Here is a 24,765-nt window from a genome sequence, read left to right as displayed (position 1 = left end):
CCACCCACCCACCCACCCACCCTCCCCTCCATCAATACGATATATACTTTATCTTACGAATCCTTTATCAATTCACCAATTAATGTTTCTCAATTAATGATAATTTTATACACTTTACGAATGCATTCGGCTTTACACTTTTTTAATTTTCACTAATAGAATGTATATGTTTTTAAAGAATTTTTCATAATAAATTTATAGCTTACGATTATTATTGAAACACTTGGCTGTTACTTCGTAAAACGTTTTCGTAAGTGAATAATTTGAGCGCTTCAAAAAAAGTGTAGGTCCTCGCAATAATTAGTATAATACAACTTGTACGTTATTTATGATATGTCGCTTAAATTTTAGATCACTCGATACTTTAACAATCTATTATAATAAAGTATTCTCCTTTCAAATCTTGTGTGAAATTTCGCTTAAATGACATGCGCAACATAATTCAAATTAAACGACATTTCTTCGCCTTTTACATTTGAAATAAAATATAACGCAAATAATCACATGCATTGAAACGATTAAATTTTGATTTCATTTTATCGAATCATATAGATTATCAATGTTGACGACTCGTTTGATCTTTCCTTTTCTTTTTTTTTAAGCAAGAGCAATGAAGTTTTTGTGTTTTTTTGTTGTTTTGTTTTTTTGTTGTTTTGTTTTTTTGTTGTTTTGTTTTTTTGTTGTTTTGTTTTTTTGTTGTTTTGTTTTTTTGTTGTTTTGTTTTTTTGTTGTTTTGTTTTTTTGTTGTTTTGTTTTTTTGTTGTTTTGTTTTTTTGTTGTTTTGTTTTTTTGTTGTTTTGTTTTTTTGTTGTTTTGTTTTTTTGTTGTTTTGTTTTTTTGTTGTTTTGTTTTTTTGTTGTTTTGTTTTTTTGTTGTTTTGTTTTTTTGTTGTTTTGTTTTGTTTTTGTTTTGTTTTGTTTTGTTTTGTTTTGTTTTGTTTTTGTTTTTGAATAGGCAAGGATTAAATACAGAATTAGAGTACTCACATTGGATACAACAGCGGCATACGTAACACCCTTGAGGATTCCGTACCAGGCACCGATGTCCTCGACCCTCTCGGCCAGAGGTCGCCGAGCTTCCTTAACCATTTTGTAAGCGTCCAGTCGTATTTCAGCAATATTGTTCAAAAGAGCGAAGAGGGGCGCGAGCGGAAATGCGGCAACGAATAGGGTCACAAAGCCGTACTGAATTACTGTGGGGAAGACGGTTTTTTCTTTTTAGTTTGGATCATTGACATGGCTTATAAAAGAAAAGGATAAGAAATTGCATGGCTTATTAGAATAGCGAATAAGATCTTAGAAGTAACAATTTAGTTTTTGAACGCTTAGTCCGCAGGATTGCGTAAACAATCAACCAAAGAAGAATTTAAAGCTAGAAAAATGTGTTAATAATCGGCATCGAAAAGTCTCGCGAAGAATACATTTCACTCGACGTTACCTACCGATATAATTTCACTATTTAGGAATCTTTTTTATTGCCGACAGTTGCGTTATATTAAATAAGATAGACGCGCTTGATAAAGTGTGTATCTCACTAATGTCTACAACAATCTAGAACAGTCGATAATTATAAAAATGTATATTTTAATCCGAGTCTTTTTATAAAAATAATCAGAATTAGCAATGAAAAATCTTAAGGATTAAATTTACAATAATCAATTATATCTGATATTTTACAGACAATGTGTGCTCGTGGTATATGAAGCAGTTACGAGTTTTGAATTTCATACCGAACTCTATTGAATAGCGTTACAATTGTTAATAATTATTATAAAATCGTTAGTTCTATAGAAATAAAAATATTGATAATACGATAAAGCCTTCGCAAAAGATCTAGTAACATAATGATGATGGCGATGATGATGATGATGATGACGATTATTGTTGTTGTTGTTGTTGTTGTTATTATTATTATTATTGTTGTTGTTGTTGTTATTATCATCATTATTATTATTATTATTATTATTATTATTATTATTATTATTATTATTATTATTATTATTATTATTATTATTATTATTATTATGGTACAAACACACGTTAAACGGATGAAACGAAACTTTACTTCGTCGCAGATTTCAGTTTTTCCTTGAATTTTAATAATATAACAAAAGCGCACAAATATATATATATATATATATATATATATATATATATCACAAGGGGCTAATTATAAAGCGTTAAAGCGTATTGTAATGCCAATTATAATATACATCATAAAATACTTCATTAATAGGAAACTAAAGTTCTCACTCATTTCTAGGTATTCGTCGAAGAGCGCAAGCCTGCCGGGATCCTGCAGTTGGTAATCCTGTTCCCAGCTGGTGTAGGGCCTCGACTGGTCCTTTGTCGCGGCAACGTGAGTCCGCTTGCGCCACCAATTCCACATCTTCGGCGACAATATTTCCACAAAGTTGTTAAACACTTGCTTTCCGATCATGATGATTGCCAATTGGATGCAGACCTCGGAGAGGCAACCGGATGCATCGCATACGTCCGTCTTTATCCGATAGAATTCGGAGGAGCGCGACTCTGCGTCACCCGGATGCACGTAAAATCTTCCCTTTTTTTTTCACGAAATAAGCAAATGCGATTCAGCTTGAATCAAGCTCGATTCATTAGATTAGTTATGAATTTATAAAAAAAATAAAACAACTGCTTGTATAAGACAAGGAATATATCCACAATTTCTTTGATCGTTGATTACATTGATATTAATCTAAAATTGTGTTTAACTAAAAACGATGAATATATTTGCTAATGCAATTGATCTAGAATCATTAATAGTTGGAAATGTGCATTGTGAAATTAATTGGCTTTAATTCGAATGTATTCATATTTACTTATAGACAGTTTGAGTCCGTCAAATGTACTGTAAGTACCTGAACTATAAGCGAAGCAGAGATCGATTATTTAAAAACAATATAATAATACGGTTTCTAACCAAGTCTGAAATGCACGATAATAGTGCAATTAATAACGTTGGAATAACTTAGTGGACATAAATTTAGGTTCAATAAGAAGTTTTTAAACCTATGTCATGATAAATTGCCTTCGAGTCAACTGATAATCGATATTAGACGAAAATAACAGTTTTTTTTTTCACATGGTATTTACGTACGCGTTACAAGTATTTTTTAATTAATTATTTTAGCAATATGCGTGAATCGTTCATTGCGCACGTATATCTAATTATGAATCTACTTGTGTCTGCTTAACATCGCTTACTTAAGCTTTACTTAAGGAATTAATCGAATGTCTCTACATTATTAAAGAAAAATATAAATGAATTTTCGTTATGTAATAAATCTTCAATATCTTATTCATCGTTTAAGTATGAAAGTATATGTGAATTACCTTGAAAAATGCGATGTAGATGAGGGACGAATAAAAGTTAACAAATTCGAAGAGGAAGATTTTGAAGGTAAAACTAGCCTCGTATTCGGTCTGCGTCCGTGGATTTTCCATATTCACCATCCACCGGGCGAGTTTCTGATAAATCCGAGTCAGAATCATGATTATGATCAAATTGATGAAGGCCGCAGTCAGTGAAGTGAAGATCTTTGCATGCCGTTTAAGAAAGTGGCCGCCCCCGTGAAATACCGCGACCAGGGAGATCCTGTAGATTATCGTGCCAAGTACTGCTCCCAGGACCACGCAAATCTAACAATATTTATGTTTAATTGCGTTATCGTCGCAAATTTAATAACGTCCTTGTAAAAATAGATTTAATTGCATATATGCGTTATCGCGCCTCCATTCGTCTATTTTGTCTATATATCGTCTATATATCTTATCATAATTATTTATTTTATAAGGAGATTTTTGCATCGTTATAGTTCCTTGCCATTTCAATTATTCGAATAAGACATTTTAACCGACAATGCATTTCAATGTTCTTATTCTCGTCGCATACCGTCAATTAATAACAAATTTCATTATTGGATTGCAAACTACACTGCACTCCTCGTCATTGTCATTATAATTTTACAATTCCAGTGTACTTAGAAGCCAAAGTGAATATTATGACAAGTACCATGAAGAAGACGATGGAGCCAGTGGCGACGTAGCGCATCGTCCTGGACCACACAGGCAGGTACGGCTCGCGCTCCCTGGTCACTGGATTTATCCGGAAGGTTTTGACACTTGCCTCAAACTCGGGCCTCGGCTCCTCGTCGCCCTCGCCGTTCTGCAGGTCCCACTCCCAGGCGAGCACTGCCTGCTTTCGCTTCCACATCTCCAGGAACGTCGTCGCTAGTGGACAGTCGGTACATCCCCTTTACTAACTCCTCTCACGATTCATTTCACGCTTATTATTACTGTTGTTATCATCATCATCATCATCATCATCATCATCATCATCATCATTCTTATTATGATTATTATTGTTGTTGTAGTAGTTGTTGTTGTTATTATACCGTAGCGCAATGAAAGTGACATCGTTTGAGCCAGGTACTCGGCCACACAAAGCTTAATTCGGTAATTCGCGTTTGCAAAGCGATACACGATTTCGCGATGAAACTTCATGTGTTTGTTAAACGATACGTCAATGCGGCTATTAATTTACAATTTTACAATTAAGTATCAACCGTCGGCAATGCTATAAGTACTAAGCGGCCAGTGAAATCGCTCGAAACGACGCCACCAACGATTTAAATTAATTACAATAATATAATAATAACGTCACACTCACCCCAAAAGGACATGAATATGGCAAAGAAGACCGTAGAGGGATTATCAAAAAGGTAGGTCAGTCTAGCGAAGAGACACGAGTCTCCGAGTCTTGTGTAAGGGCACGCCTTGTCGCATAAGGGGCAAAGCGTAATATTTCCTGCCGAAGCACGCAAACGTCATTAGTCACAACGTCAACTAAACATTCCTCGTCAATGCTCACCCGATAACTTAAAGTCACAAATTTCGTTACTAGGAATATTATCCGCGCCCTCCATGCTGCCCAATCCATAGAAGAAGCACAGCAATCCGACTATCGCCGGTGGATAAAGGGCTCGCGTATAAAAGCCCAACCAGGCGAAGTACAGTGCGACCTTCTCGCCGAAGTAGCGTCTTATCAGCCAGAGCGGCTGCTTCTTGTACCTGCGATGTCCGTACAATTAAAATCCCATCCAATTAGTCCCATCAATTTGCCGTATGTTTGGCATTACGTCCTGAGCGGCAATATATTCATTCCCGGTAATTGTGCCACCTCCGGTAATGTTTAAGACACCGTGAAACAACATTTATTTACAAAAATCAACGCGTGGAAGAATAAGTGACGAATACATGTCAGCCGAAACTCAACACTAACGGCACTCCTTAATTTGTGTAAATTTACTCGCGACTCTACGCAAAGTCCTACCATTGTCCCGGTCGGGCCCATATCAGGTAGAGGAGGTGTCGATCGAGGATCTGCCCGTTGCTCGCCGGCTTATTGTACACCCCCTCGTGGAGCGAGAAGCAGTCGATGTAGGTACCGTCGGCGAGGAGCCTCCTTATGCCGGCCTTCTCGTGCACCTCGTCGTATTTAGCTCGCAACAGGATCTGCATGACTATTAAGGACCGCTGGGCCGGTGTGTAAGCGGTGTCACGATCCTTCACCACAAATCTGTTCACTCGAGCAATGATTTATCACGATTTTAAAGCATAAGGTTGGCGAATTTATCGGCCTCTCTGACTTTCCTATTAACTGTGCAAAAAGGCTCGTGAAAATGATAGGAAAGAATGTCTATTTGCATTATTATTTGGGAATGGTGAAATGAAGGGAGGCGAAGAGTTTTGAATTAGCAGCATTAAGACTTTCATGATTGTTTATCATTGCCTGGAACATATCTTGATCGATGGCTAATTTGTCGAAAGACGCGCAGACGCAGCATGAAAACAATCACCGGAAGCCAAATACAAATTCATTTCACAATCTATTTAATTCATTGACGCTACGTGCACATTGACAATAGATATATTGGTCATTCACCAGCGTAAATTTATAATTACAAAGCACATGGGAAATACATATATAAAAAAGTAAATGTGACCAACCGCTAATAAGAAAAGTTGTTAAGAGAAAATTCACTTCTTAATAAGAAAATCGATGACGCTTTAAGCTCGTTAATTAATGTATTCGTAATAATTCTTATGCATGAGGTAAGTGCCGAAAACGTTTTGGCGACACGGACTTGCTTAATTCTTTTATAACTACATATTAATTATAGCAGATACTTTTTACTTTCTCTACAATATTAGGATTTATTTTACTAACAATGACCAAACATCTGAAGAATAAAAAAGACAATTATTCATATATACAACGTACAAATCATTATTATTAAATAAAATTGACAATTGTATATTCTTTAACATTTCATTGAGCTATTTAAATAAAACTCCATTTGTACGTGAATTTTTAATGAGAATACAGTATCACCAAAGAATCCATTTATTTATTTTATACATTTATCAAAATGCCTTACTTCGAAGTATTTTGGGGGAGCCGAACCACGTATATACACATACAGTATAATTATATGCCCAACCTATCTGAAAAATTATATATATATATGATGTAGTTCCTGATCTCTCTCTCTCTCTCTCTCTCTCTCTCTCTCTCTCTCTCCCCACATTATTAATCACTCAATATTAGTGAATGTTAATTAGTGTTATACCTCCCTATAGTATACACGATATAACAAAGTTATTGGCTCGTGAATTAATTGTTAAGTACGGTTAGTAGTATACTTTTTACAGATTGAAAAAATGTGACGAAATAAATGATAGATATCCAATGTATGACGTAGAGTAAATCATTAATTGTAATAAATGTAGATATAACCGTGATTTAATAAGGTATGCGAAACTTTATCAAACACGTGCATAGTAGAGCCACGCAACATTACCTATTCAAACAAACTATAATTATTAAATACGTAAAGTCTATCGCCAAAAGACAAGATAAAAGAACTCTTTCATAACTCATCTGCTCGTACTATCCAGAAAAAGTGCCTTTTTTTTTTTAAATTATTGAAAAAACAAAGTAGAAATATTCAACTTAAATGTACTAAATGATTAAATTTAATTTCAACAAATCATTTAATTTTGAATAATTATAGATGAAAAATACCTTTTAAATATTAATGTTTTCATCGATCGTATTTCTTGAATGCTTTGATTGTTTCTGCTCTCTCTCTCTCTCTCTCTCTCTCTCTCTCTATCTCTTTTCATTACAAACATCCACGTATAAGTATGAATTCTTTCAAGAAAACAGAAAGAACGGAAATATTGCGCATTCAATTCGACAATCATTTACGATTGTAATAGATTACCCCATATCTTAAGATTTCCAGTTTATTTTTTTCGCGTATATCGATTTCGGCTGCTCCTCGGCTACATAATTTTCTTAATTCTTGCAATTTCACTTTAAATTTTGCAATTATAATTGTCGTCAAAATTAAAAACACTTTTATTTGATATTTCATAGTAATTACTGCATATTATAATCTAAAACGTGGCATTAGATTCCTACGTATGTTATTGAATTCACTTCTATTCAATTGCAAACTTTAATTAAGGATGAATCGAAGAAATTAAAAAAAATTTTTAACTTTATATCATTAGAAATCAGCAGAAAAACTCGTTTATATTTAAATTTCTAAGTTTTCATTGGAAATGAAGAAGTTATATAGTCTTAACAATCTTATGAACAAAGGAAAAAAATGTTTAATTTATTGCCTTCAAAAGTCTTCAAAATTATATAATTTTACATTATGTTATAAACAGTATATTTAATAGTTATAATTTTTTATTATACTCTATTTAAAATATTGAGATTCAATAATGTTAAATGAAAATTGTATAAAGTAAAATCAATTGATTAATTATTATTTTTAAATTTATTTTTTAATTAAACACACACACGCACACACACACACACACACACACATATGTTCATAACATTGTATTATACGATGATATTTTAATGCCCTGATAATAAAGCTTATTTGTACAAATGAGAAGGGGTGTGGTCACTTTACATGATAGGTAACCACTATTAACTCTACTTTTATATTAATTTTCTTAAATACAATTAATTATTAATTCACCAATGATAAGCACACAATTTTACGCTACCATTATGTAGTTAAAAATTCCTTAAAATTTCTCGATTACCTATTAAATCCTCCTTTAATATAAATTATTCACATTTTTTACAATAAACCTAATTAATTAAAAAACTGATTTTTATTATTATTAGTGTATTATTATTACGAATAAAAGTACATTGTAATACATAGACTGAATGATGTTGCCAGTAGCATGTTTCGATTGCTCAATGTTGCGATTACTTTAAGTCGATAATATTTTTTCCCACCTCTTCATTCTATTTTTACATTTATTATTACATCATCCATATTATGGTAGCTCATATATCCAATAACCAACAGCGAAGTATATATATATATATATATATATATATATTATAGACATTACAGAAATTGGATTTTTAATATTTAATATTAGAACTCAGTCGCATTTATATGTGAAATGTGAATATTTCTTTTTCGATAAGACACGAAGAGGGCAATATTTCAATTTCAGCAGAATGATAAATTAAGTTGTACGTAAAAATTATAATAAAATTATTACTGTACAATAGTCCTTTCCAATTTTCAATTCATAAAATTAAAAAAATTGCCAATAATAAACATTATTGCTTTATCAAAGTAATGAAATTTTCATTTTATAATAAATGTTCCATTATGTCTATCATTATTGTACGTGTTTCTATAGTGTAGAAAATGAAATTTTATGCACAATTGGATATATGTTTATCTGTTTACTTATGCCGCTATGTTAACGATTAAAGCGTCAGTAAATGCATTTTAAACACGCGAGAGTTACCGTTTATATTCGTTGCATTGGATAAGAAGAACAATAGCTGTTAAGCATTTCAAACAGTCAAAGTTTTGCACAAGTTTTACACAGCATGATTTTACGTCACTTTGGCACTTATATTTCCCATTCCCATTTCTATTATCTCATTTATACACTTATATTAATAATGATAGAGCGTGCGATTGATGCAATAGATGAAAGTATTATACGTGTGTGTGTGTGTGTGCGCGCGCGCGCGCGTGTTAGGAAATGAGAGCAATTTTTCATGGGGTACCTGACAAGCAGTATAAAGTACCTCACCTCTCCTCTCTGTCACCAGAATCAGTACTCGCATAAAAACTTGGCTCCTCGGGATATTTGCTCGTGTCCCATAGATGTATACAGCGTATCCTTTCGACCCAGTGCATCCATCGCTTCCAGGACTTGGCCTTGCTTTTGGCGTTCTCCTCGTCCTTGCGCACAAAGCAAATGCGTAAGAAGTTTGGATTGATGATTGATCGGGACGAGCGTAAGGACAAAATCAACTACAAATACCATTAGCTGGAGAATCTCTCTTTAAGATTCTATTTTGCCGTTTCAAGAAATGCTTATTTTCAAATGTTTAGTATTCATTGGCAAGTATCTGGTCATTATCTTTTCAAACGACTGGCTGTTCGCATTAAAAGAGCTCATATAATGATAAATAACATATTGATAGTTGACATTACGAATGTTTCTTGAAATAGATACTAAAAACTATTCTTACTTGGCAGTTTTACGCTTTTATTCAGACGATGAATGCTACGACCAAAGCAAGCACGTGCAAAACAAGAAACTCTTGAATATAATTGGATTGAATTTTATTATCTATCGTCACAAGAATATTCGAATATAAGAATATTCGCACCAGCTGATTCTTTGTTTTTGAAAAGTACAAAAAGTGATATCGTATTGCTTATTTTTCAGGTGAAATAAGCAAATTAACTGGCATTCAACGTCGCGCTAATTATTCATTAATCATTAAATATGCAAATTTGGAATAAACAGAATGGAGATTCCGATCATTTGACAAAGTATAAAAAGTCCAAAGTCAGATTCTATTCAATGGCATCGTTAAAATCTTTAATTTTTCGCTAAGCTACAATAGCAGTTCCGAGCCAAATAATCATCCTCATAATTATGAAACAAAATGTTAATGTTTACAGAATAATAACGTAAAAAAAACTTATCTCAATTTTACACAATTTTTAAGGTTATACGCATTAGCTACTTTCTTTAATAACGTTGCTTTAATATATGCAATAAATATTGAAAATATTTATTTAATAATTGACGATCACACTATTATTTTTCTCCTCGACTTGGAATAATTGAACAAGTCAAATTTTATTTCCAATTTCCCAATCCACGCATTATTAAAAAGTCTATATACGTTTTACAAGTAATATAAATATTATAAATTATTATAAATTGCGAACGGTAGTGTACTATCGATTGCACTAGAAATGCAACGTATATATCTTAAAGAAACTAATAAACCTCTTATTGTTCACTGTGTGACTGATTTCAGTTGAAGTTGACAATATTATTCAATATTATATATTAAATAAATTATCCTGTCCAATTTTAATAAGAGCTCGAAAAACTTGAAAATTCTACTATTTATAGTTTACTTAATATTTCAGATTGAAATAAATATTTCAGGTATTTTCTTACCGAACCTTACATCTTCTGACATGAAAAATATTAAGTTTGTAAAGCTTTTTCAACTAAACGTCGCTTAGTAATGTGACAAATATTTCTATTGATATTACTATAATTATCATAATAATGCCAATACTAATATGCAATTAAAGAGCGAGAGCGATATACTATTATAATGCTGAAAAGAGAAAACAGTACCTAAACACTATTGCGTATAATAAGATAACATGTCCTACTCATGAAAAGCGAATAACAAAAAACAAAAACAACAACGATAAAACGATAGAAAATCTTGACAAAGCTTTCAATTTAAAATGAAAGGTAAGCCAAGAACTACCACTAAGCAATATCAAACTATAAAACAACGTAAGCTTTTCAATATAAATTACACGCTTGCCAATCGGAACAAGTATCCTTGTTAATATTCAATTACAGTTTGCCAAACTTTGAAAAATTTAAATTAGGTGTAGTGCAGATGCGATCAATCACATCTTCCACCGTAAATAATCAAACTCGGTCGGAAAAAGCCATTTGTAACGCAATTGGAGTCACGGGATTAAGGATAGACCGCGTGATTATGTAACGAGGTGATCCATAGCAGCTTCGATCGCGACATAATCAAATGCAGAAGGGGCAAGGGGGTGTAATAGTCGTCTCATCGATTCGCCGATCTGTGTCGTACAAGCAATGACCTACCGCTTGTTTTATCGCATTTTGTGTAGCCCTTAATTTCTTAACGGACAATTATAGATTCAACTTGCTAAGGCTTTATAATTACAGGGTCATAATTTCTCCATGATAGAATACAGAAATCAATTGGCTAAAATGTTTTATTCGCTTAATTATGCTCCGATGTATTGATAATAAAGTGAATACAACAGTAATCAAAGCGAGCATTACTTTTACGTATATATATATATATATATATTTTTTTTTTTTTAAATAAAACTACGAATTCTGATATTTAATAGGCACGTGCTGTTAAGACGACTTAAAATACGCACACTTAAAAGTAAGAAAAATTTTCCATATGCATACTCTAGGATATAACATTACTTTTTGCTTATAATTTACATAAGTAGTTTTAATATGAATATTAAAGGACTCGGGCTTTAAGTAAATGAAAAGTACAGTGGCTAATTTTATTGTACAATCTAATAATTATATTCGAAGCCTTACTAATGTCAACTAAACGAATCTATGTAAAATTAATAATAATGCATAAAGCATCTATCACAAATCTTAAATAATCTAAAGTCTATTTCAAGTATAGACCACGGCTAACTCTATTATAAATCTTTCATTGCGAAAACTCTCAAGGAAATAGATATAAAGTGCGCATTTGCGAAAGGAAAAAAAAAGTTATACTGTTATAGCAACATTGTTAGGTCGTATTAGCTTTAAAAAAAAAAAATATATATATATATATATATATATATATATATATATACATATATAGAAAAATATCCCAGCAAAAGTAAAGAATAGCATTCATTGCGTTAAATCCATCGTCGGCTATCGCAGGAGTTGAATGAAAGAAAGTATATTATTACGTGGCAATTGAGCACCGTGTCACTTTGAGTATTATGTGGTGAATAAGTAATGCGGGTCAAAGTCGGCCGAGCACGCTATTAAAATGTAAAATGAAAGAAAAGGGTTTATAATTCCGACACGAGAAGTAAGAAAAATAAAAGGCTCATGCAAGCCAATATAGATCGCAAGCAGCGTTTAAAGTTACGCGATAGCTGAGAGGAAATGGCGAGAGCACGTGACATCACTAGATGTATGCTATCAGCTAGACTTGGGCGTTACAGTTATTCCCTCAATAATTCATCTTTGGCCACGTATAGATGTAAGACCTTGTCCAAGTCTTTCTTCATCTGTCTCTCCCCCTCACAATACCCCTCTCTCCCTCTCTCTCCCTCTCTCTCCCTGCCACCCACCCACTATCCCGCCGATGCGACTTACCCACGCCTTCACGGATATCGTGATGAATCGCTTGGTTGGCAGTTTCAGATTCATGAGCTCCGCATACTGGACCTTGACCTTCCACGGTATGTGTAGCTTGAGGAAGTAGGTCTTGCCGTCGAAGGAATTCTCCTTGGATTCAAGCTCCAACTGGAGTCCCTCCTTCAGAAGATTCTGCTCGAACACGTGACGCTGCTCCCGGTGGCGTGCCTCCAGCTCCGTCATCACGCCCTCGTTCTCCTCCCGGTACACGAGAATCATATCGATCCTCCGGCGGCCGTCCCTGTAGACGACGACAGCCACGTAAAATCGAGACCCGGGTACGATCGACGCAAGCCCGCGAGCTAACTGGAGCGCGTTGAATAAGTTATTTTGCCCGCGACCTTCGTCGTTGGATTATTTTAGCTGTATATTGTCAAATATTTACATTTTTCAATTCACGAATTACGTTCGATCCTAAGTGATCGTAAGGCTTTGAGATTTTTATTCATAAAAATAACTTACTAGAATAACAATTGTCGAAGGAATATTTGCTTATCTAATGATGACATTTACACAATGTACACGGTCGCGTCTCCTCGCGATACAAAGTCACGCGAATTATATATAAGATTGAGAGCTTGCATACCGGAAGAAGAGGGTATCGTATTCGTAATCCACCGGGAAGTCATCGCAGCTTTTGGTGATCGGCGCTAGGATGGTGGACGTAGTCGGACTCACTCCTGGATAATCGATACTCTTGTCAAACTCTCCATCTTCGGAGCCTGGGAATATGGTAGTGTGGGAGGCCGATAGCGAGCCCTCCTGTGACTCGAGCTTTGGACCTGTTGGCCAATTATTACAAAAAAAAAAAAAAAAAAAAAAAAACAGTTGAAATTTAATAGTAAAAGAATTATCTCGACTCTAGTGAACGAGCGCTTGATTAGTGGATAATCGCTTGTCAATGATTTACAAATCCTATAAGAAAGCGCCGTTTATTTCTATGAAAAATGTAATTGCTTTTGTAACTCTGCGCTGATTATAGTTTAAGAGCTGATTTTGTAATTGCAATTGTAAAAAAAGAAAAAATTAACTTGTCAAAATTTAAAACACCATTCTATATCTATTTATATACATTTTTTAATTTCACGCTACCGTAAATAGCTTATAAACCCTAATGTTTCATTACTATTCTGTTTCCCTTTTTTCATCATCCCATCAATTACTTAATTATTAAAACAATTATACTAATAGATAATTATAATTAATGTTAGTGGATACAATATACCTATGAAAACATGGTATTACATTCGTCATTTATAGTGAATAAAAGTAAGGGTCGATTGCTAATTATGGGAACTAATAGTATTAAATGTACTTTATTATAGTAATAAAAAAAAAAAATACGGAATGTATGATGTGATATAAGAATACATCAATTAAGTAACGTTTACATAATTAACTGCATAGAAATTAATTATGCAAATTTATGAAAGCAATCGATAATATCTTTTAACAGGAATAAATTATTCAATAAATTAATGTTATTATTTGTGTGTGTGCGTGTGTGTGTGTGTGTGTGTGTGTGTGTGTGTGCGCGCGCGCGTTATACTAGGCATATACATATATAATTACATCTACCATAAAAATAATACCGTTAATAATGATGATTACGATGATGACATAGCATAAATACATAATATATATATGCAAAATATTTTTTATAAAATTTTTCTTTTAAAGTAAAGTAAAGGAAATTTTATAAAATGTGAAAATACACTTTTAAAAATTTTATCGGACTTTCATTAGAAGAATGTTTTTTTTTTTTTTTTTTTTTTGTCCATTTACTCAAATATTTATATAAATAACTTTATATTTATATAAAATCTTATTTAAAAATACTACTTTCGATTAAAATATGAATTCGATTTTCTTTGCAGTCTATTATTAGGAAATAGATTTTAACGAAATATACACAAGAAATGTCATTGATTTCAAACATTTTAATGTCAATACTGAACGAAGAATTATCATTATTTTATTAAGTAACTACATTTGCACCTAATATAAATATTATTTTACAAAAAATAAAAGCCACAGTTATTAAATCTGATAGATAAGACTATTATTTAACGAACAATAAAGATGAGAAAAATGATTTGAAACTAAAATATAATATGAAGCACAAATTCACTTTACTTTTTTTCGTGCTTGCAAGTTCATCGTCCTGCAAAATAACGAAATGTATATCGATCGATAGCTTTTGTAGATAATATAATGCTAATATGCCACGAAATTTCTAATATCTTAATGAATAAAATAATAAATGATGAATCATTTCGATTACGTCTTAACTATTTTATTGAAAACTTCAATAAATATCGGGACTGGCCGAGACCATGATAAGAATACACGAGCTTCCAAAGGCGAATGATTTGCAATTATTTATAGACCCATTGTTAGATAATTATTTTAAATATTGTAATTTCTGCTAGGTATAGTGATTATCGATAGATATACGATTGCATAAAAATTAAGCTTATTTAAACGCACGCTCGAATAATAGCAGAGTGAATTTATAAAAATTCGACGCCTCGACAAATAAACAAAAATCGATTGGCGTTAAAAGCTTGCAATCAAAGAAAATCATCGTTAGAGAGAAGCGCAACAGGTATAAATGCACGAGCTTTGGTGTGCTCGGGAGATAAAATCACGATGCCAATGGCACGATAACGAGATGAGTTCAATAATTCGTTCGTTGAACTTGATGCTTTCAAATCAACAGGCAACATGACTTTTCAATGTAAAGAACATTCGACTTTGATACGATAATTTTCTCGACAATCACGGTGATGTACCTTTGAGCTTGTGAATACTAATCACGAATGAAATAAAAATTGTATAAATTCTAATATCATCATTACATGGACATAATTCGACAGATAAATTTATTATGTTAATATAAAAATCTATGCACAAAATTAAACGGCTTTCGAAACAAATGCGAAACAAGAGAGAATTTATTGGATAACGATGAAAAGATCGATTTTAGCCTAAAAATGGTAAAACTACTCAAGCTTTATTGATTTATTGAATAGGAGCATTTTCATTTCATTAATATCCACTTATGCAGCTTTATATCGTACTTATATAAAATTTAGTACTGCTATTATGAAATTGTTACGTGTACTAAAAATATTGCATTATTCTTATAATAAACCAAAGCATTCATCAATTATTATCTTTATAAAAACGATATTTTTACTTTCTCTTTGATGTCTTGAGTATTGTTATTAATATTATTGTATTTTCGGATACGACATCTATTTACTCTACATTTTTTCATCTAATTGCTCACAATAATTTATCAGCAGAGCTATTCGTTAAACTAATAAGTCATTAAGATAATTTTGAATTAATCGTTCGATAATAAAAATACATTTGAAGGTAGATAACGAATATGAAGATTTAAAAAGAAAAATATTAAAAATTCATAAAAGATTGCAGAAACTTACGTTGCGGTGATAATTATCTTCAAATTAGTTCTTCATTGGTCGTCCAAATTTGCATAGAAATTGCTTAGACAACGACATAGAATTCGGTCCACATTGTGATTAATGTCGCAACAACCATAATTTTTTTCCTACCAGTTGTCATATATTAATTAAATACTAAATCTATCGATCCTACATACAAGGACGGCACTTTTTCTGAACCACACGTCGTAAAGGTGAGCTTCTTACGCGATATACTCGTCAATTCAATTAATTAACTTAAAAGTCAATAAGTAAACTATAAGCAGTGGAAATTTTTTGCCGTCGATCGTTAGGTTTTACGAAGAGCTGCAAGTATAAAAATCACCGACCTGGGCCATAATTTGAAATGAATCAAACGTATAGAGATGAAAAATAAAATGAAAAAAAAAAAAATTAATAAATAAACATGAACAATAGTGTGTAAAAATTTTATCCTTTTCACGATTTCATTAGACATTGGCATAATCTTCCTATGAAAGATTAAAACAATCATGTTTACAAGACGTGACCATTCGTTATATTATGTGAAAATTACTACATATATACTTGAATAATTTATTTTACCAATATTTTATGTACTTGATTCAAGCATTTTAAAGTCGTGATTGCTTACGACTTTGTATAATTATTAACATTAAATGCAAATTTTAAATTATTAATTTTATTAGTTATATATATAAATATATATACATATACTGACATATGAAACTGCTAATAACTAACAATACTTTATGAAGTGGAAATCATGTAATATTCAATTTTTCTTTTCGCCATCGTTAAATTAAATGTAAGAATAATCGGTACATTGAAAGTGAAAAACTATGGCAGTCAAATTTTCATTATGTTGGCTTTAAATAAAAATTTTATACTTAATAACGTTTCTTGAAATTAAATGATAAAACCAAAAATTTTTACCTTTTATATCAATAATAATTAAGTAATTGTAATTTAATTTTTAGTAGTTTTTCTATTCGTATTCTAATATTAATTGATTCATCATTAATTTCAATTATAATTAAATTAGTTCTTAATTACTTAATACAATTCTTAATAATTAACTGAAATCTTATAATACACGTTTTATTGTCTTCAATAATATCGTCTCACGGAATCGTTGAACTTGATATTCAAACACATACAAACTGAATTTTACTTTAAGATCAATTATAACTTTTCACTCACTAATATCAAATTATTTAATATTCATTAAAAATGTATATTTAGCTTCAGCTTTCTCGCTCTCACTCTCTTTCCAAAAAGGATTAAAAGAATTATTTTATGACAAAATAGAATAATATTAGAAATAAAAAAGATTATTGATCATTATTTCGATAAAACCTCACTAATTTTATTTCATAAGGAATAAATTAAACAATACGATATTTTTAAAAACAATATTAAAAGCTTCTAAAATTAAAGAATGGGAAATTAAGAAAAAATGTATTTTATAAAGTAATGGGTTTCCCTAATTTTTTTTTTTTTTTTTTTATTATGCCGTCGTAAATAGCAAATTACAATTATAAGACAGTCTAAAACAAATTAAAAAACTTAATATGGAACATTGCATATTACTATATAATTATATAAATTAAACTAATCACTTCTTACTACACATTCACTTTATAACACTCTTGCTATATAATTATATAAATGAAATTAATCACTTCAGTGTAAAAACCTTTAATGTTCTAAAAACAAAATATGAATAATATTTAGTTAAAGGGTATAAAATATATGAAAATTTATAGTCTTATAAATAAATAATTACATTGCGTAGTATATGTTATATATGTCCAAAATATTAATATCATTTTAAAATTACCTTATTTAATGTAATATTGTTTTTCACCTTCATTTACTTCATTTACTGCAATTTTTCATTTAAATTTCCAATTCTCATTTCATTTTTCAAAATTAAGCAATATTAGTTACTATAATTTGACGTGTTTTCTATTCTATAATCAAGATTTCTATCAGTCTTAGTTATTAATATCACGTTATTTATTTATTTCACTAATAAGGTATTTAAAATAATTAATATTATTGATAATTTATAATAATTTAGATTAAAATTTTATTATTATATAATGTAATTACCATACCGTTTTGAATAACCGCGGTGCCATACATGAACAAGACATTTATAAGAAAAATTCAATAAAATAATTCGATTCAACAAAAATATTGAATAATATATTTGATTATACTTTAAAAAGGCAAATAATGAATTCCATTGAAATAGATATGGTAACATATAATATATCATGTATGCAACTAAATATATAGCAAATTACAACAATTTTCAATTAATTTAAAATTAATCTATTTTCCAGCACATATGATGTAAACATTATAATTTATATAATAAAAATTAATTTTAATATTTCCATATATCTACTAAAAGTTAATCGATTAATGTTATTTGTTAAAATATAAAATTATAAATAATAAAAGTTTTTAAGATTTTCCAAAAACAAGTTTGCTGCCACTGAATATCGGTGGCCAAGAAAGCATAGAATCGATAAAAATTTGAATTACACATTTTATTTACAAATAAAGCAATTTTCTTATCTCGTAAATATATTATAGCATGGATATTAAAATATGCAGAATTTAAAGTATTTTTTAAATAATGCAAAGTGAATGATTACATTTAAAACAAATGACCAATTTGAGTATTTATTTTTTTTTTTTTAAGTGGAATGTTTATATATACACTATAACAATCTATTATTTGCAATTAAAATTTTATAAATAATTATTATCTTTTTAAGAGAATTTTCATTGGATATGTAATTCATTTAATAAACACTAGCTTATAATTACATAAAATACAAATATATAAATGTAATTTTGAAGAAGCATATTTATTTTTTATTAACTGTTTATTAACTATTTTATTTATTAATTTAATTTAATAGACTTCGTTTATGAATATATAATATGAATAAACTACGTTTGATTATATTTTTCTATAAATAAATGAAGTATATGGGAGCTCATATATTGAACAAGAATTTTTTTTCCAAATTGATAAAATTAATTTGACATTTAATTTTTCCAAATCCTAACAAATTCTTTGCCTCACTGTCTATTCAGTGGCTGATGCAATTATATATGAAAAGTTTAACAACTTAATGTCTATGTTTTTATAAGTATTCATAAATCAAAACACAAATTAAATACAATTCGAACTTTTCATACTGTTTTCACCTGAGTTTACCTTGACGCAATAACGTTATAGGGTTTCTAAATTACTAAAAGTTTTTAGATAAAATAAAACATCGTAATCTATATATATCTATATATATATATATATATATATATATATATATATGTGTGTGTGTGTGTATTAATAAAAATACGTTTAATAAATAATTTATCTTTATATTCAACAATAAGATTAAATTAAAATTATATTTAAAACAATTTTACAACTTAATATTTAAATATATATTTCAAAAAGTCAATACTCCTGTTAATAATTAATAAAATGTTATTTTGAAAGTTTGTATTACTTTATTACTTCTTGTTGTTCTATTAAATTTGCAATTATATTTGAAACTTCGAAATTCCAATTTTTTATATTTATTCTTTATTAAGGACACTATTTTCCGTTAAAAAATTAAATTCTGTTTAAAAATTTTCAACTCTAACAACACAATCAATATTTATTTAATACATTAACTTTGCTTATTATTCTGTAAATTAATATTTTAAATACTATGAAATTTTTTATTTTGTTCTAATTACTATTTTACATAATTTTTTTAATTTCTTATTAAATTAGCTCATTAATCATTATTTTTCACATTGTTCACATTGTTTTATACCGACTACAAAATATTATTACTTATTGTAAAGATTCATAAATGTTTTAAAATTAAAAATTTGTAAAATATTCCCTAGCCTTGTAACGACCATAATTGTCTTTAGTTCCAGATTATTTGATTGGTTATCTATATTTCTAAAATACTGCATTTAACTTTTTCAAAACATAACTGCATTGTCACACATTATTTTACGATTATATTTATTATCGATCACCGACTTTTTAGTACTTCATTCATGGATAAATTTAAATGGATTTTACAATTCTTATACTATAACAGAAGAAAAAAGAAAAAAAAAATGGAGCACGTTTCTAATGAAGTATAATTAAAACAAATTATATAAACTTGACCTGCTACTTTCGAACACATTATTTTAAATTCTATGATATATATCTATTATCAGTTGTATAAAAAAAAAAAATTTTGTATTAAATAATGCAGAAATGATTTTAGTATTACTTATAACAGACAATGATGCCACGTGAATATTTAATATCAAAACTTCAACCTTTACAAAAAGTTAAATTTACAAAAGATTTATAAAAATTTGAAAATTAAAAAAATTATACGATGTATACGATGCAAACACAAAAACTAAATAAAGACTTTACTTAATTAATAGTATGAAAAGAATAAGTTGAAATAAAAAGTAAAATAAAAGAGTAACTATGCCATTGATAAAGTTAAAGATATGTAAAAATAATTGCTAAAATAATTCATTTAAACAGAATGCAGTTTCTGAAAAATTAACGGGAAATGTTTCAAAATATATAAAATTTATAAAACTTGCTTTTTATTTAGCATAAGAATACATTGGACTTAAATATACAAAATGTCAATAAAATGTAAATGTTAGATCTATGTATAAAAAATGAATAATATTCAAACATTACATGATTTTTCTTATGTCTTACTTTCTTCAATAGAACTCTACATAACTAGCAAATATTTTACTTAAAAAACGTAATCTATAAATAAACTTCAAGGGTAGCTATGGACTTTCCTACCTTGTCTAACAATGTCCATAATTTTATAAAACAATTTAAAAAATAATTCTATTATATAAGTAACTAAAACCTAAAATTATAAGTATACTGGCTAAATATAATGTCATCAAATATTTATTGTAACGAGTCTATCGACTATAGATTTAATAGCTAATTTATAATTTATAAACATTCATATAAATTTCGTAATACAATTCAATTCTAATTCTAAAAAATTCTTCATAATTCGGAAATCTACTGGATAAAAAGTATAAATATGATCTTTCGATATATTTAATTTAGTTCACTGGAAATTTAATTACATTAATAAAATGATAGACTAGAATACGATTTAGCATAAAGAATAGTATATATTTAGCATTAAAAAATAAATAATCAAATTCATTTATTTCCTTCTTCTTTTTTTTTTTTTTTTTTTTTTTTTTTTTTTTTTTTTTTTTTTTTTTTTTGATTATTATTATAAACATGAAATCGATGTATGCAATTAATTATTATTAAAATAAGGAGGATCGAGTTGAATTAGAAAAACAAAGAAGAAAGTAGGAAATACGAAAAAATTAGTGTATATAAATATAAATATCATTGGAGAAATCGAAAGCAGATAAGACAGAAAATTTAATGTTGTATTAAAAATGGAATATTTTTATTTTAAACATGGTTCGTACTTTCTTGAAGATAAGATTGAACATACGATACATCTTCAAAAAATCAAAATCATAAGCCTGCTTGCTAAACAAAGTATCCGGATTGTGTTATAAGTAAATAGTAGATCTGAAATAGAAATAGAAATAATGGGTTACTTATTTATTGCAACACCTTATTGCAAAAATACTGAAATAAGGTGAAAGTCAATATTTTTTATGAGCTGGTTAATCGCTGAGAATACCGATACATAATCTACTAGCATAGTTTAGTATTATTACCATCGTGATTAAAGCAACTCGTTTGCACTGAGAATACGTCATCTATCTTGTTAACATTTTATTTAATTCATCGCGTTTATCAGATTTTTTGATATTTCGAGCCTGACAGAATTATATAAATAACATACATTTTACATTGTCTATGATAATTTACAAACTGGAAAATAAAAACAAAAATGATGAAAACGATGTTCGTTTGTTTGTTTTTGTGTGTGTGTGTGTGTGTGTGTGTGTGTGTGTGTGTGTGTGTGTTTATACACTTTAATATAAAGAAGCGTTTTATTATAGTTTCGTTTAAATAATCGAATTATCATTAATCATTTAATGATCTATCGAATCAGTATTAATGATTGAAAATGAAATACCATCGTCGATAATCGAGTAAATTCTTATGATAAAAAATTATGAACATAAATTATGCAAATTATTTAAAATACTCATACAGTAATGTAGTTATATTGTAAAATAGTAATATAAGCTTTCATCGTAAATCAAATATACATTTCGTCATTATCGAGTGATGAATGTTTCGATATAAGTTTAAAAATTTCGATCAATATCGTTTTTTTTTTTCCTCACGAGGATATCAAAATTAAACTAGTCATACTATATCTTTAATTTTAGTAACAAGTCTATATAAAATGTCTTTACTAAATCATCACAATTTAATCATCACTAGTAATAAAAATTACAAATAAAAAATAATCTCTTAGGTATTCCTTTTTAAGACTACCATGTGCATTGAAGCCAAGTGACAGATAATTGAACTATGATATGTGTATTTATATACATACATACATACATACATACATACATACATATTTAAATAAGATAAATAATTCTTTTAATTATTTGTAAGCTTTAGTTAAAGGTTCGGTTCGAACTTTAAGATGAAATATTCTAGAAATATTTTTCTTGTTACGTCTACAGACATTTCAAACAATATACAAAATTTAACTCGTTTTATACAAAGGGAAGAATAGGATTTTCAACTTCGGCTGCATAACTGAATTCGTCAATGCCATACTAAGCAATGATTTTAACATAAATAATACGAATATTTTGACAATATTTTACTAGGGCTTAATCGAGATAAATCTTCGTAACGAGCAACACCTCATGACCAATCTCATTAACGACAAATTTAAATAAACGGACGCGGCTAATGCAATAATGAGATTTCATGCCCAGCGGTCGATTGAACGGGTACCGGCTGACCGGGTAACGGGACTCGAGATTGACCTCTCAATTCACTAGACAAGCGTTCGTCCTTATCGCGCTCTCGCGTGCAGCCTTGGCTCAGGTCGCCGTTAATCAATCACCAAAAGCATCCCTGGAAACGTTGGACAATCGCGAGGGATACACACTGGCCTTGGAGGAGGCCTTCTTGGCGAGTCCCGGCGACTGCTGCTGCTGCTGCCTGTTGGCCGTGGCTGATGCCGATGCCGAGGGTGTAGCCGGACGGTCGCTCGGCTCGCCGACAGCCGGTCTCTCGTCCCGCTGGAAGCTACGCCGCTGCGATGCCTCTTGGGCCGGCGACTCGGTCCGCGAGTCCGTTACGACCCCGGCACCTGGCGGAGACTCCTCCACGCGCTGATGCGGCCTCTGATCGCCCTTGGGCTCCTCCATGCTCACGCGCGTGCCATCGCTCGAGGCAAATCGGGGGGAGAGGACGAGGTGGTGAGGACGCGAGCTCGCGGGGAATCGCGGGGAATCGTGGGGCGCGATGACGGGACGTTCCCGTTCGGGCTACCGGGCAAGCACGGCTGGTTCGCGGTGCTCAAGGACCGGGCTTCCGCCGGGATCGGCATTTGCTCCTCGCGCGCCGCCGCATTTCACTCGCTCGTCCTGACACTTCTCACTCGCGCCCTCCGTCCGTCTGGCCGTGCGTCGCGGCGCCGACTGATGACGACGGCGCCGACCGCGAGCGCGCGACCACTCGGCCGGAAATCGACGCCAGACTATCTGTCGTTGCTGCCTTTGTCAATTCTTATCACCGCACGGCTCTTTATCGAGCTTCGCTGCATTAATAAGCAAGTGATGCTTGCGACCGAAGTCTCTCGAGCTGGAATGGTAACTCAATGTTGTTTTTTTATTTTTTTTTTTTTTACACTGCAACGATATGTCGAGAGTGGCATTAGATCGTTTTTATGAATTCTAATTCATATTTATGTGTAATGGTAAGCGCGATCGACGGACCATTCGCTCCACTTTTGTAACAGGAGTTTTTTTTTTTTTGTTTTTCTGCTCGGCCACTACAATCCTTTTTTCACGTGTACGCGTTAATCGATGACAATACCCCCATTAGGAAATCTAATCATAATACTTTTATAGATATACGAGTACGTTGTACAAAAGACATAATATACATTATCGCCCACTAACTCTATCTTCAAAACAATAATGTAGAAAGAAACGGCAAGTGCCGGAAGAGAGATCCTACAAATATTGTATTGTCAATTGCGTTGGATAAAAATCCCACTCCGTTTCAGATGCTTTGGATGCAACACTGATTGAATCAATGAAACCTTTATTTTGAGTTTACGATAATTTTGATGATTACTTGAACGAGCACAATATCGTGCATTAATCACTAAGTCGTATATATTTGAGTCAAAGCGCGAGTAATAAGTATAATAAAACATAATGGGAAATACTTTGAAGCGCATTTAAATTTAAACGCCTGTTTGAAGGAAAATTGACTGGCTACAATTCCGTGCATTTACCTGCATGATTAATTCAACCGAAAACTTTAGAGAAATTTTTTTCTACTGTCAGTTCTGCTTGTATCGAATGAATGAAAAAAAAAAAGAAGAAGAAAAAAATGTACAAATTTATAACGATTTTTTAAACGATATACTTTACATATGAAATCATTATCTCGTGATAACTTGGAATGAATTCATGAAGTTATAAAAAACAACTTTGTATTCGAAATTCAACGAGCCGATCAA

General features: G+C 30.7%; 1 protein-coding gene across 1 annotated transcript in view; it reads right to left on the bottom strand.

The window, feature by feature from the left end:
• The window catches only part of LOC105360438 (anoctamin-4), a 25,206-nt gene extending 1,766 nt beyond the window's left edge, over positions 1-23,440 (bottom strand). Inside the window, exons 1-11 of the mRNA XM_011497333.1 lie at positions 23,134-23,440; positions 13,162-13,357; positions 12,534-12,816; positions 9,183-9,334; positions 5,356-5,601; positions 4,894-5,093; positions 4,693-4,830; positions 4,036-4,253; positions 3,357-3,662; positions 2,253-2,562; positions 987-1,192 (exon numbers count right to left, since the gene is read on the bottom strand). Of these exons, the coding sequence (XP_011495635.1) occupies positions 987-1,192; positions 2,253-2,562; positions 3,357-3,662; positions 4,036-4,253; positions 4,693-4,830; positions 4,894-5,093; positions 5,356-5,601; positions 9,183-9,334; positions 12,534-12,816; positions 13,162-13,357; positions 23,134-23,440 (2,562 nt within the window). The remainder of the gene's footprint in view (positions 1-986; positions 1,193-2,252; positions 2,563-3,356; positions 3,663-4,035; positions 4,254-4,692; positions 4,831-4,893; positions 5,094-5,355; positions 5,602-9,182; positions 9,335-12,533; positions 12,817-13,161; positions 13,358-23,133) is intronic.
• Positions 23,441-24,765: the final 1,325 nt, after the last annotated feature.

The sequence above is a fragment of the Ceratosolen solmsi genome, unplaced genomic scaffold (genome assembly GCF_000503995.2).
Source record: "Ceratosolen solmsi marchali unplaced genomic scaffold, CerSol_1.0 scaffold13, whole genome shotgun sequence".
NCBI classification, from domain to species: domain Eukaryota; kingdom Metazoa; phylum Arthropoda; class Insecta; order Hymenoptera; family Agaonidae; genus Ceratosolen; species Ceratosolen solmsi.
The sequence above is the reverse complement of the archived record's forward strand: the minus strand, read 5'-3'. Positions and strand labels throughout refer to the sequence as shown.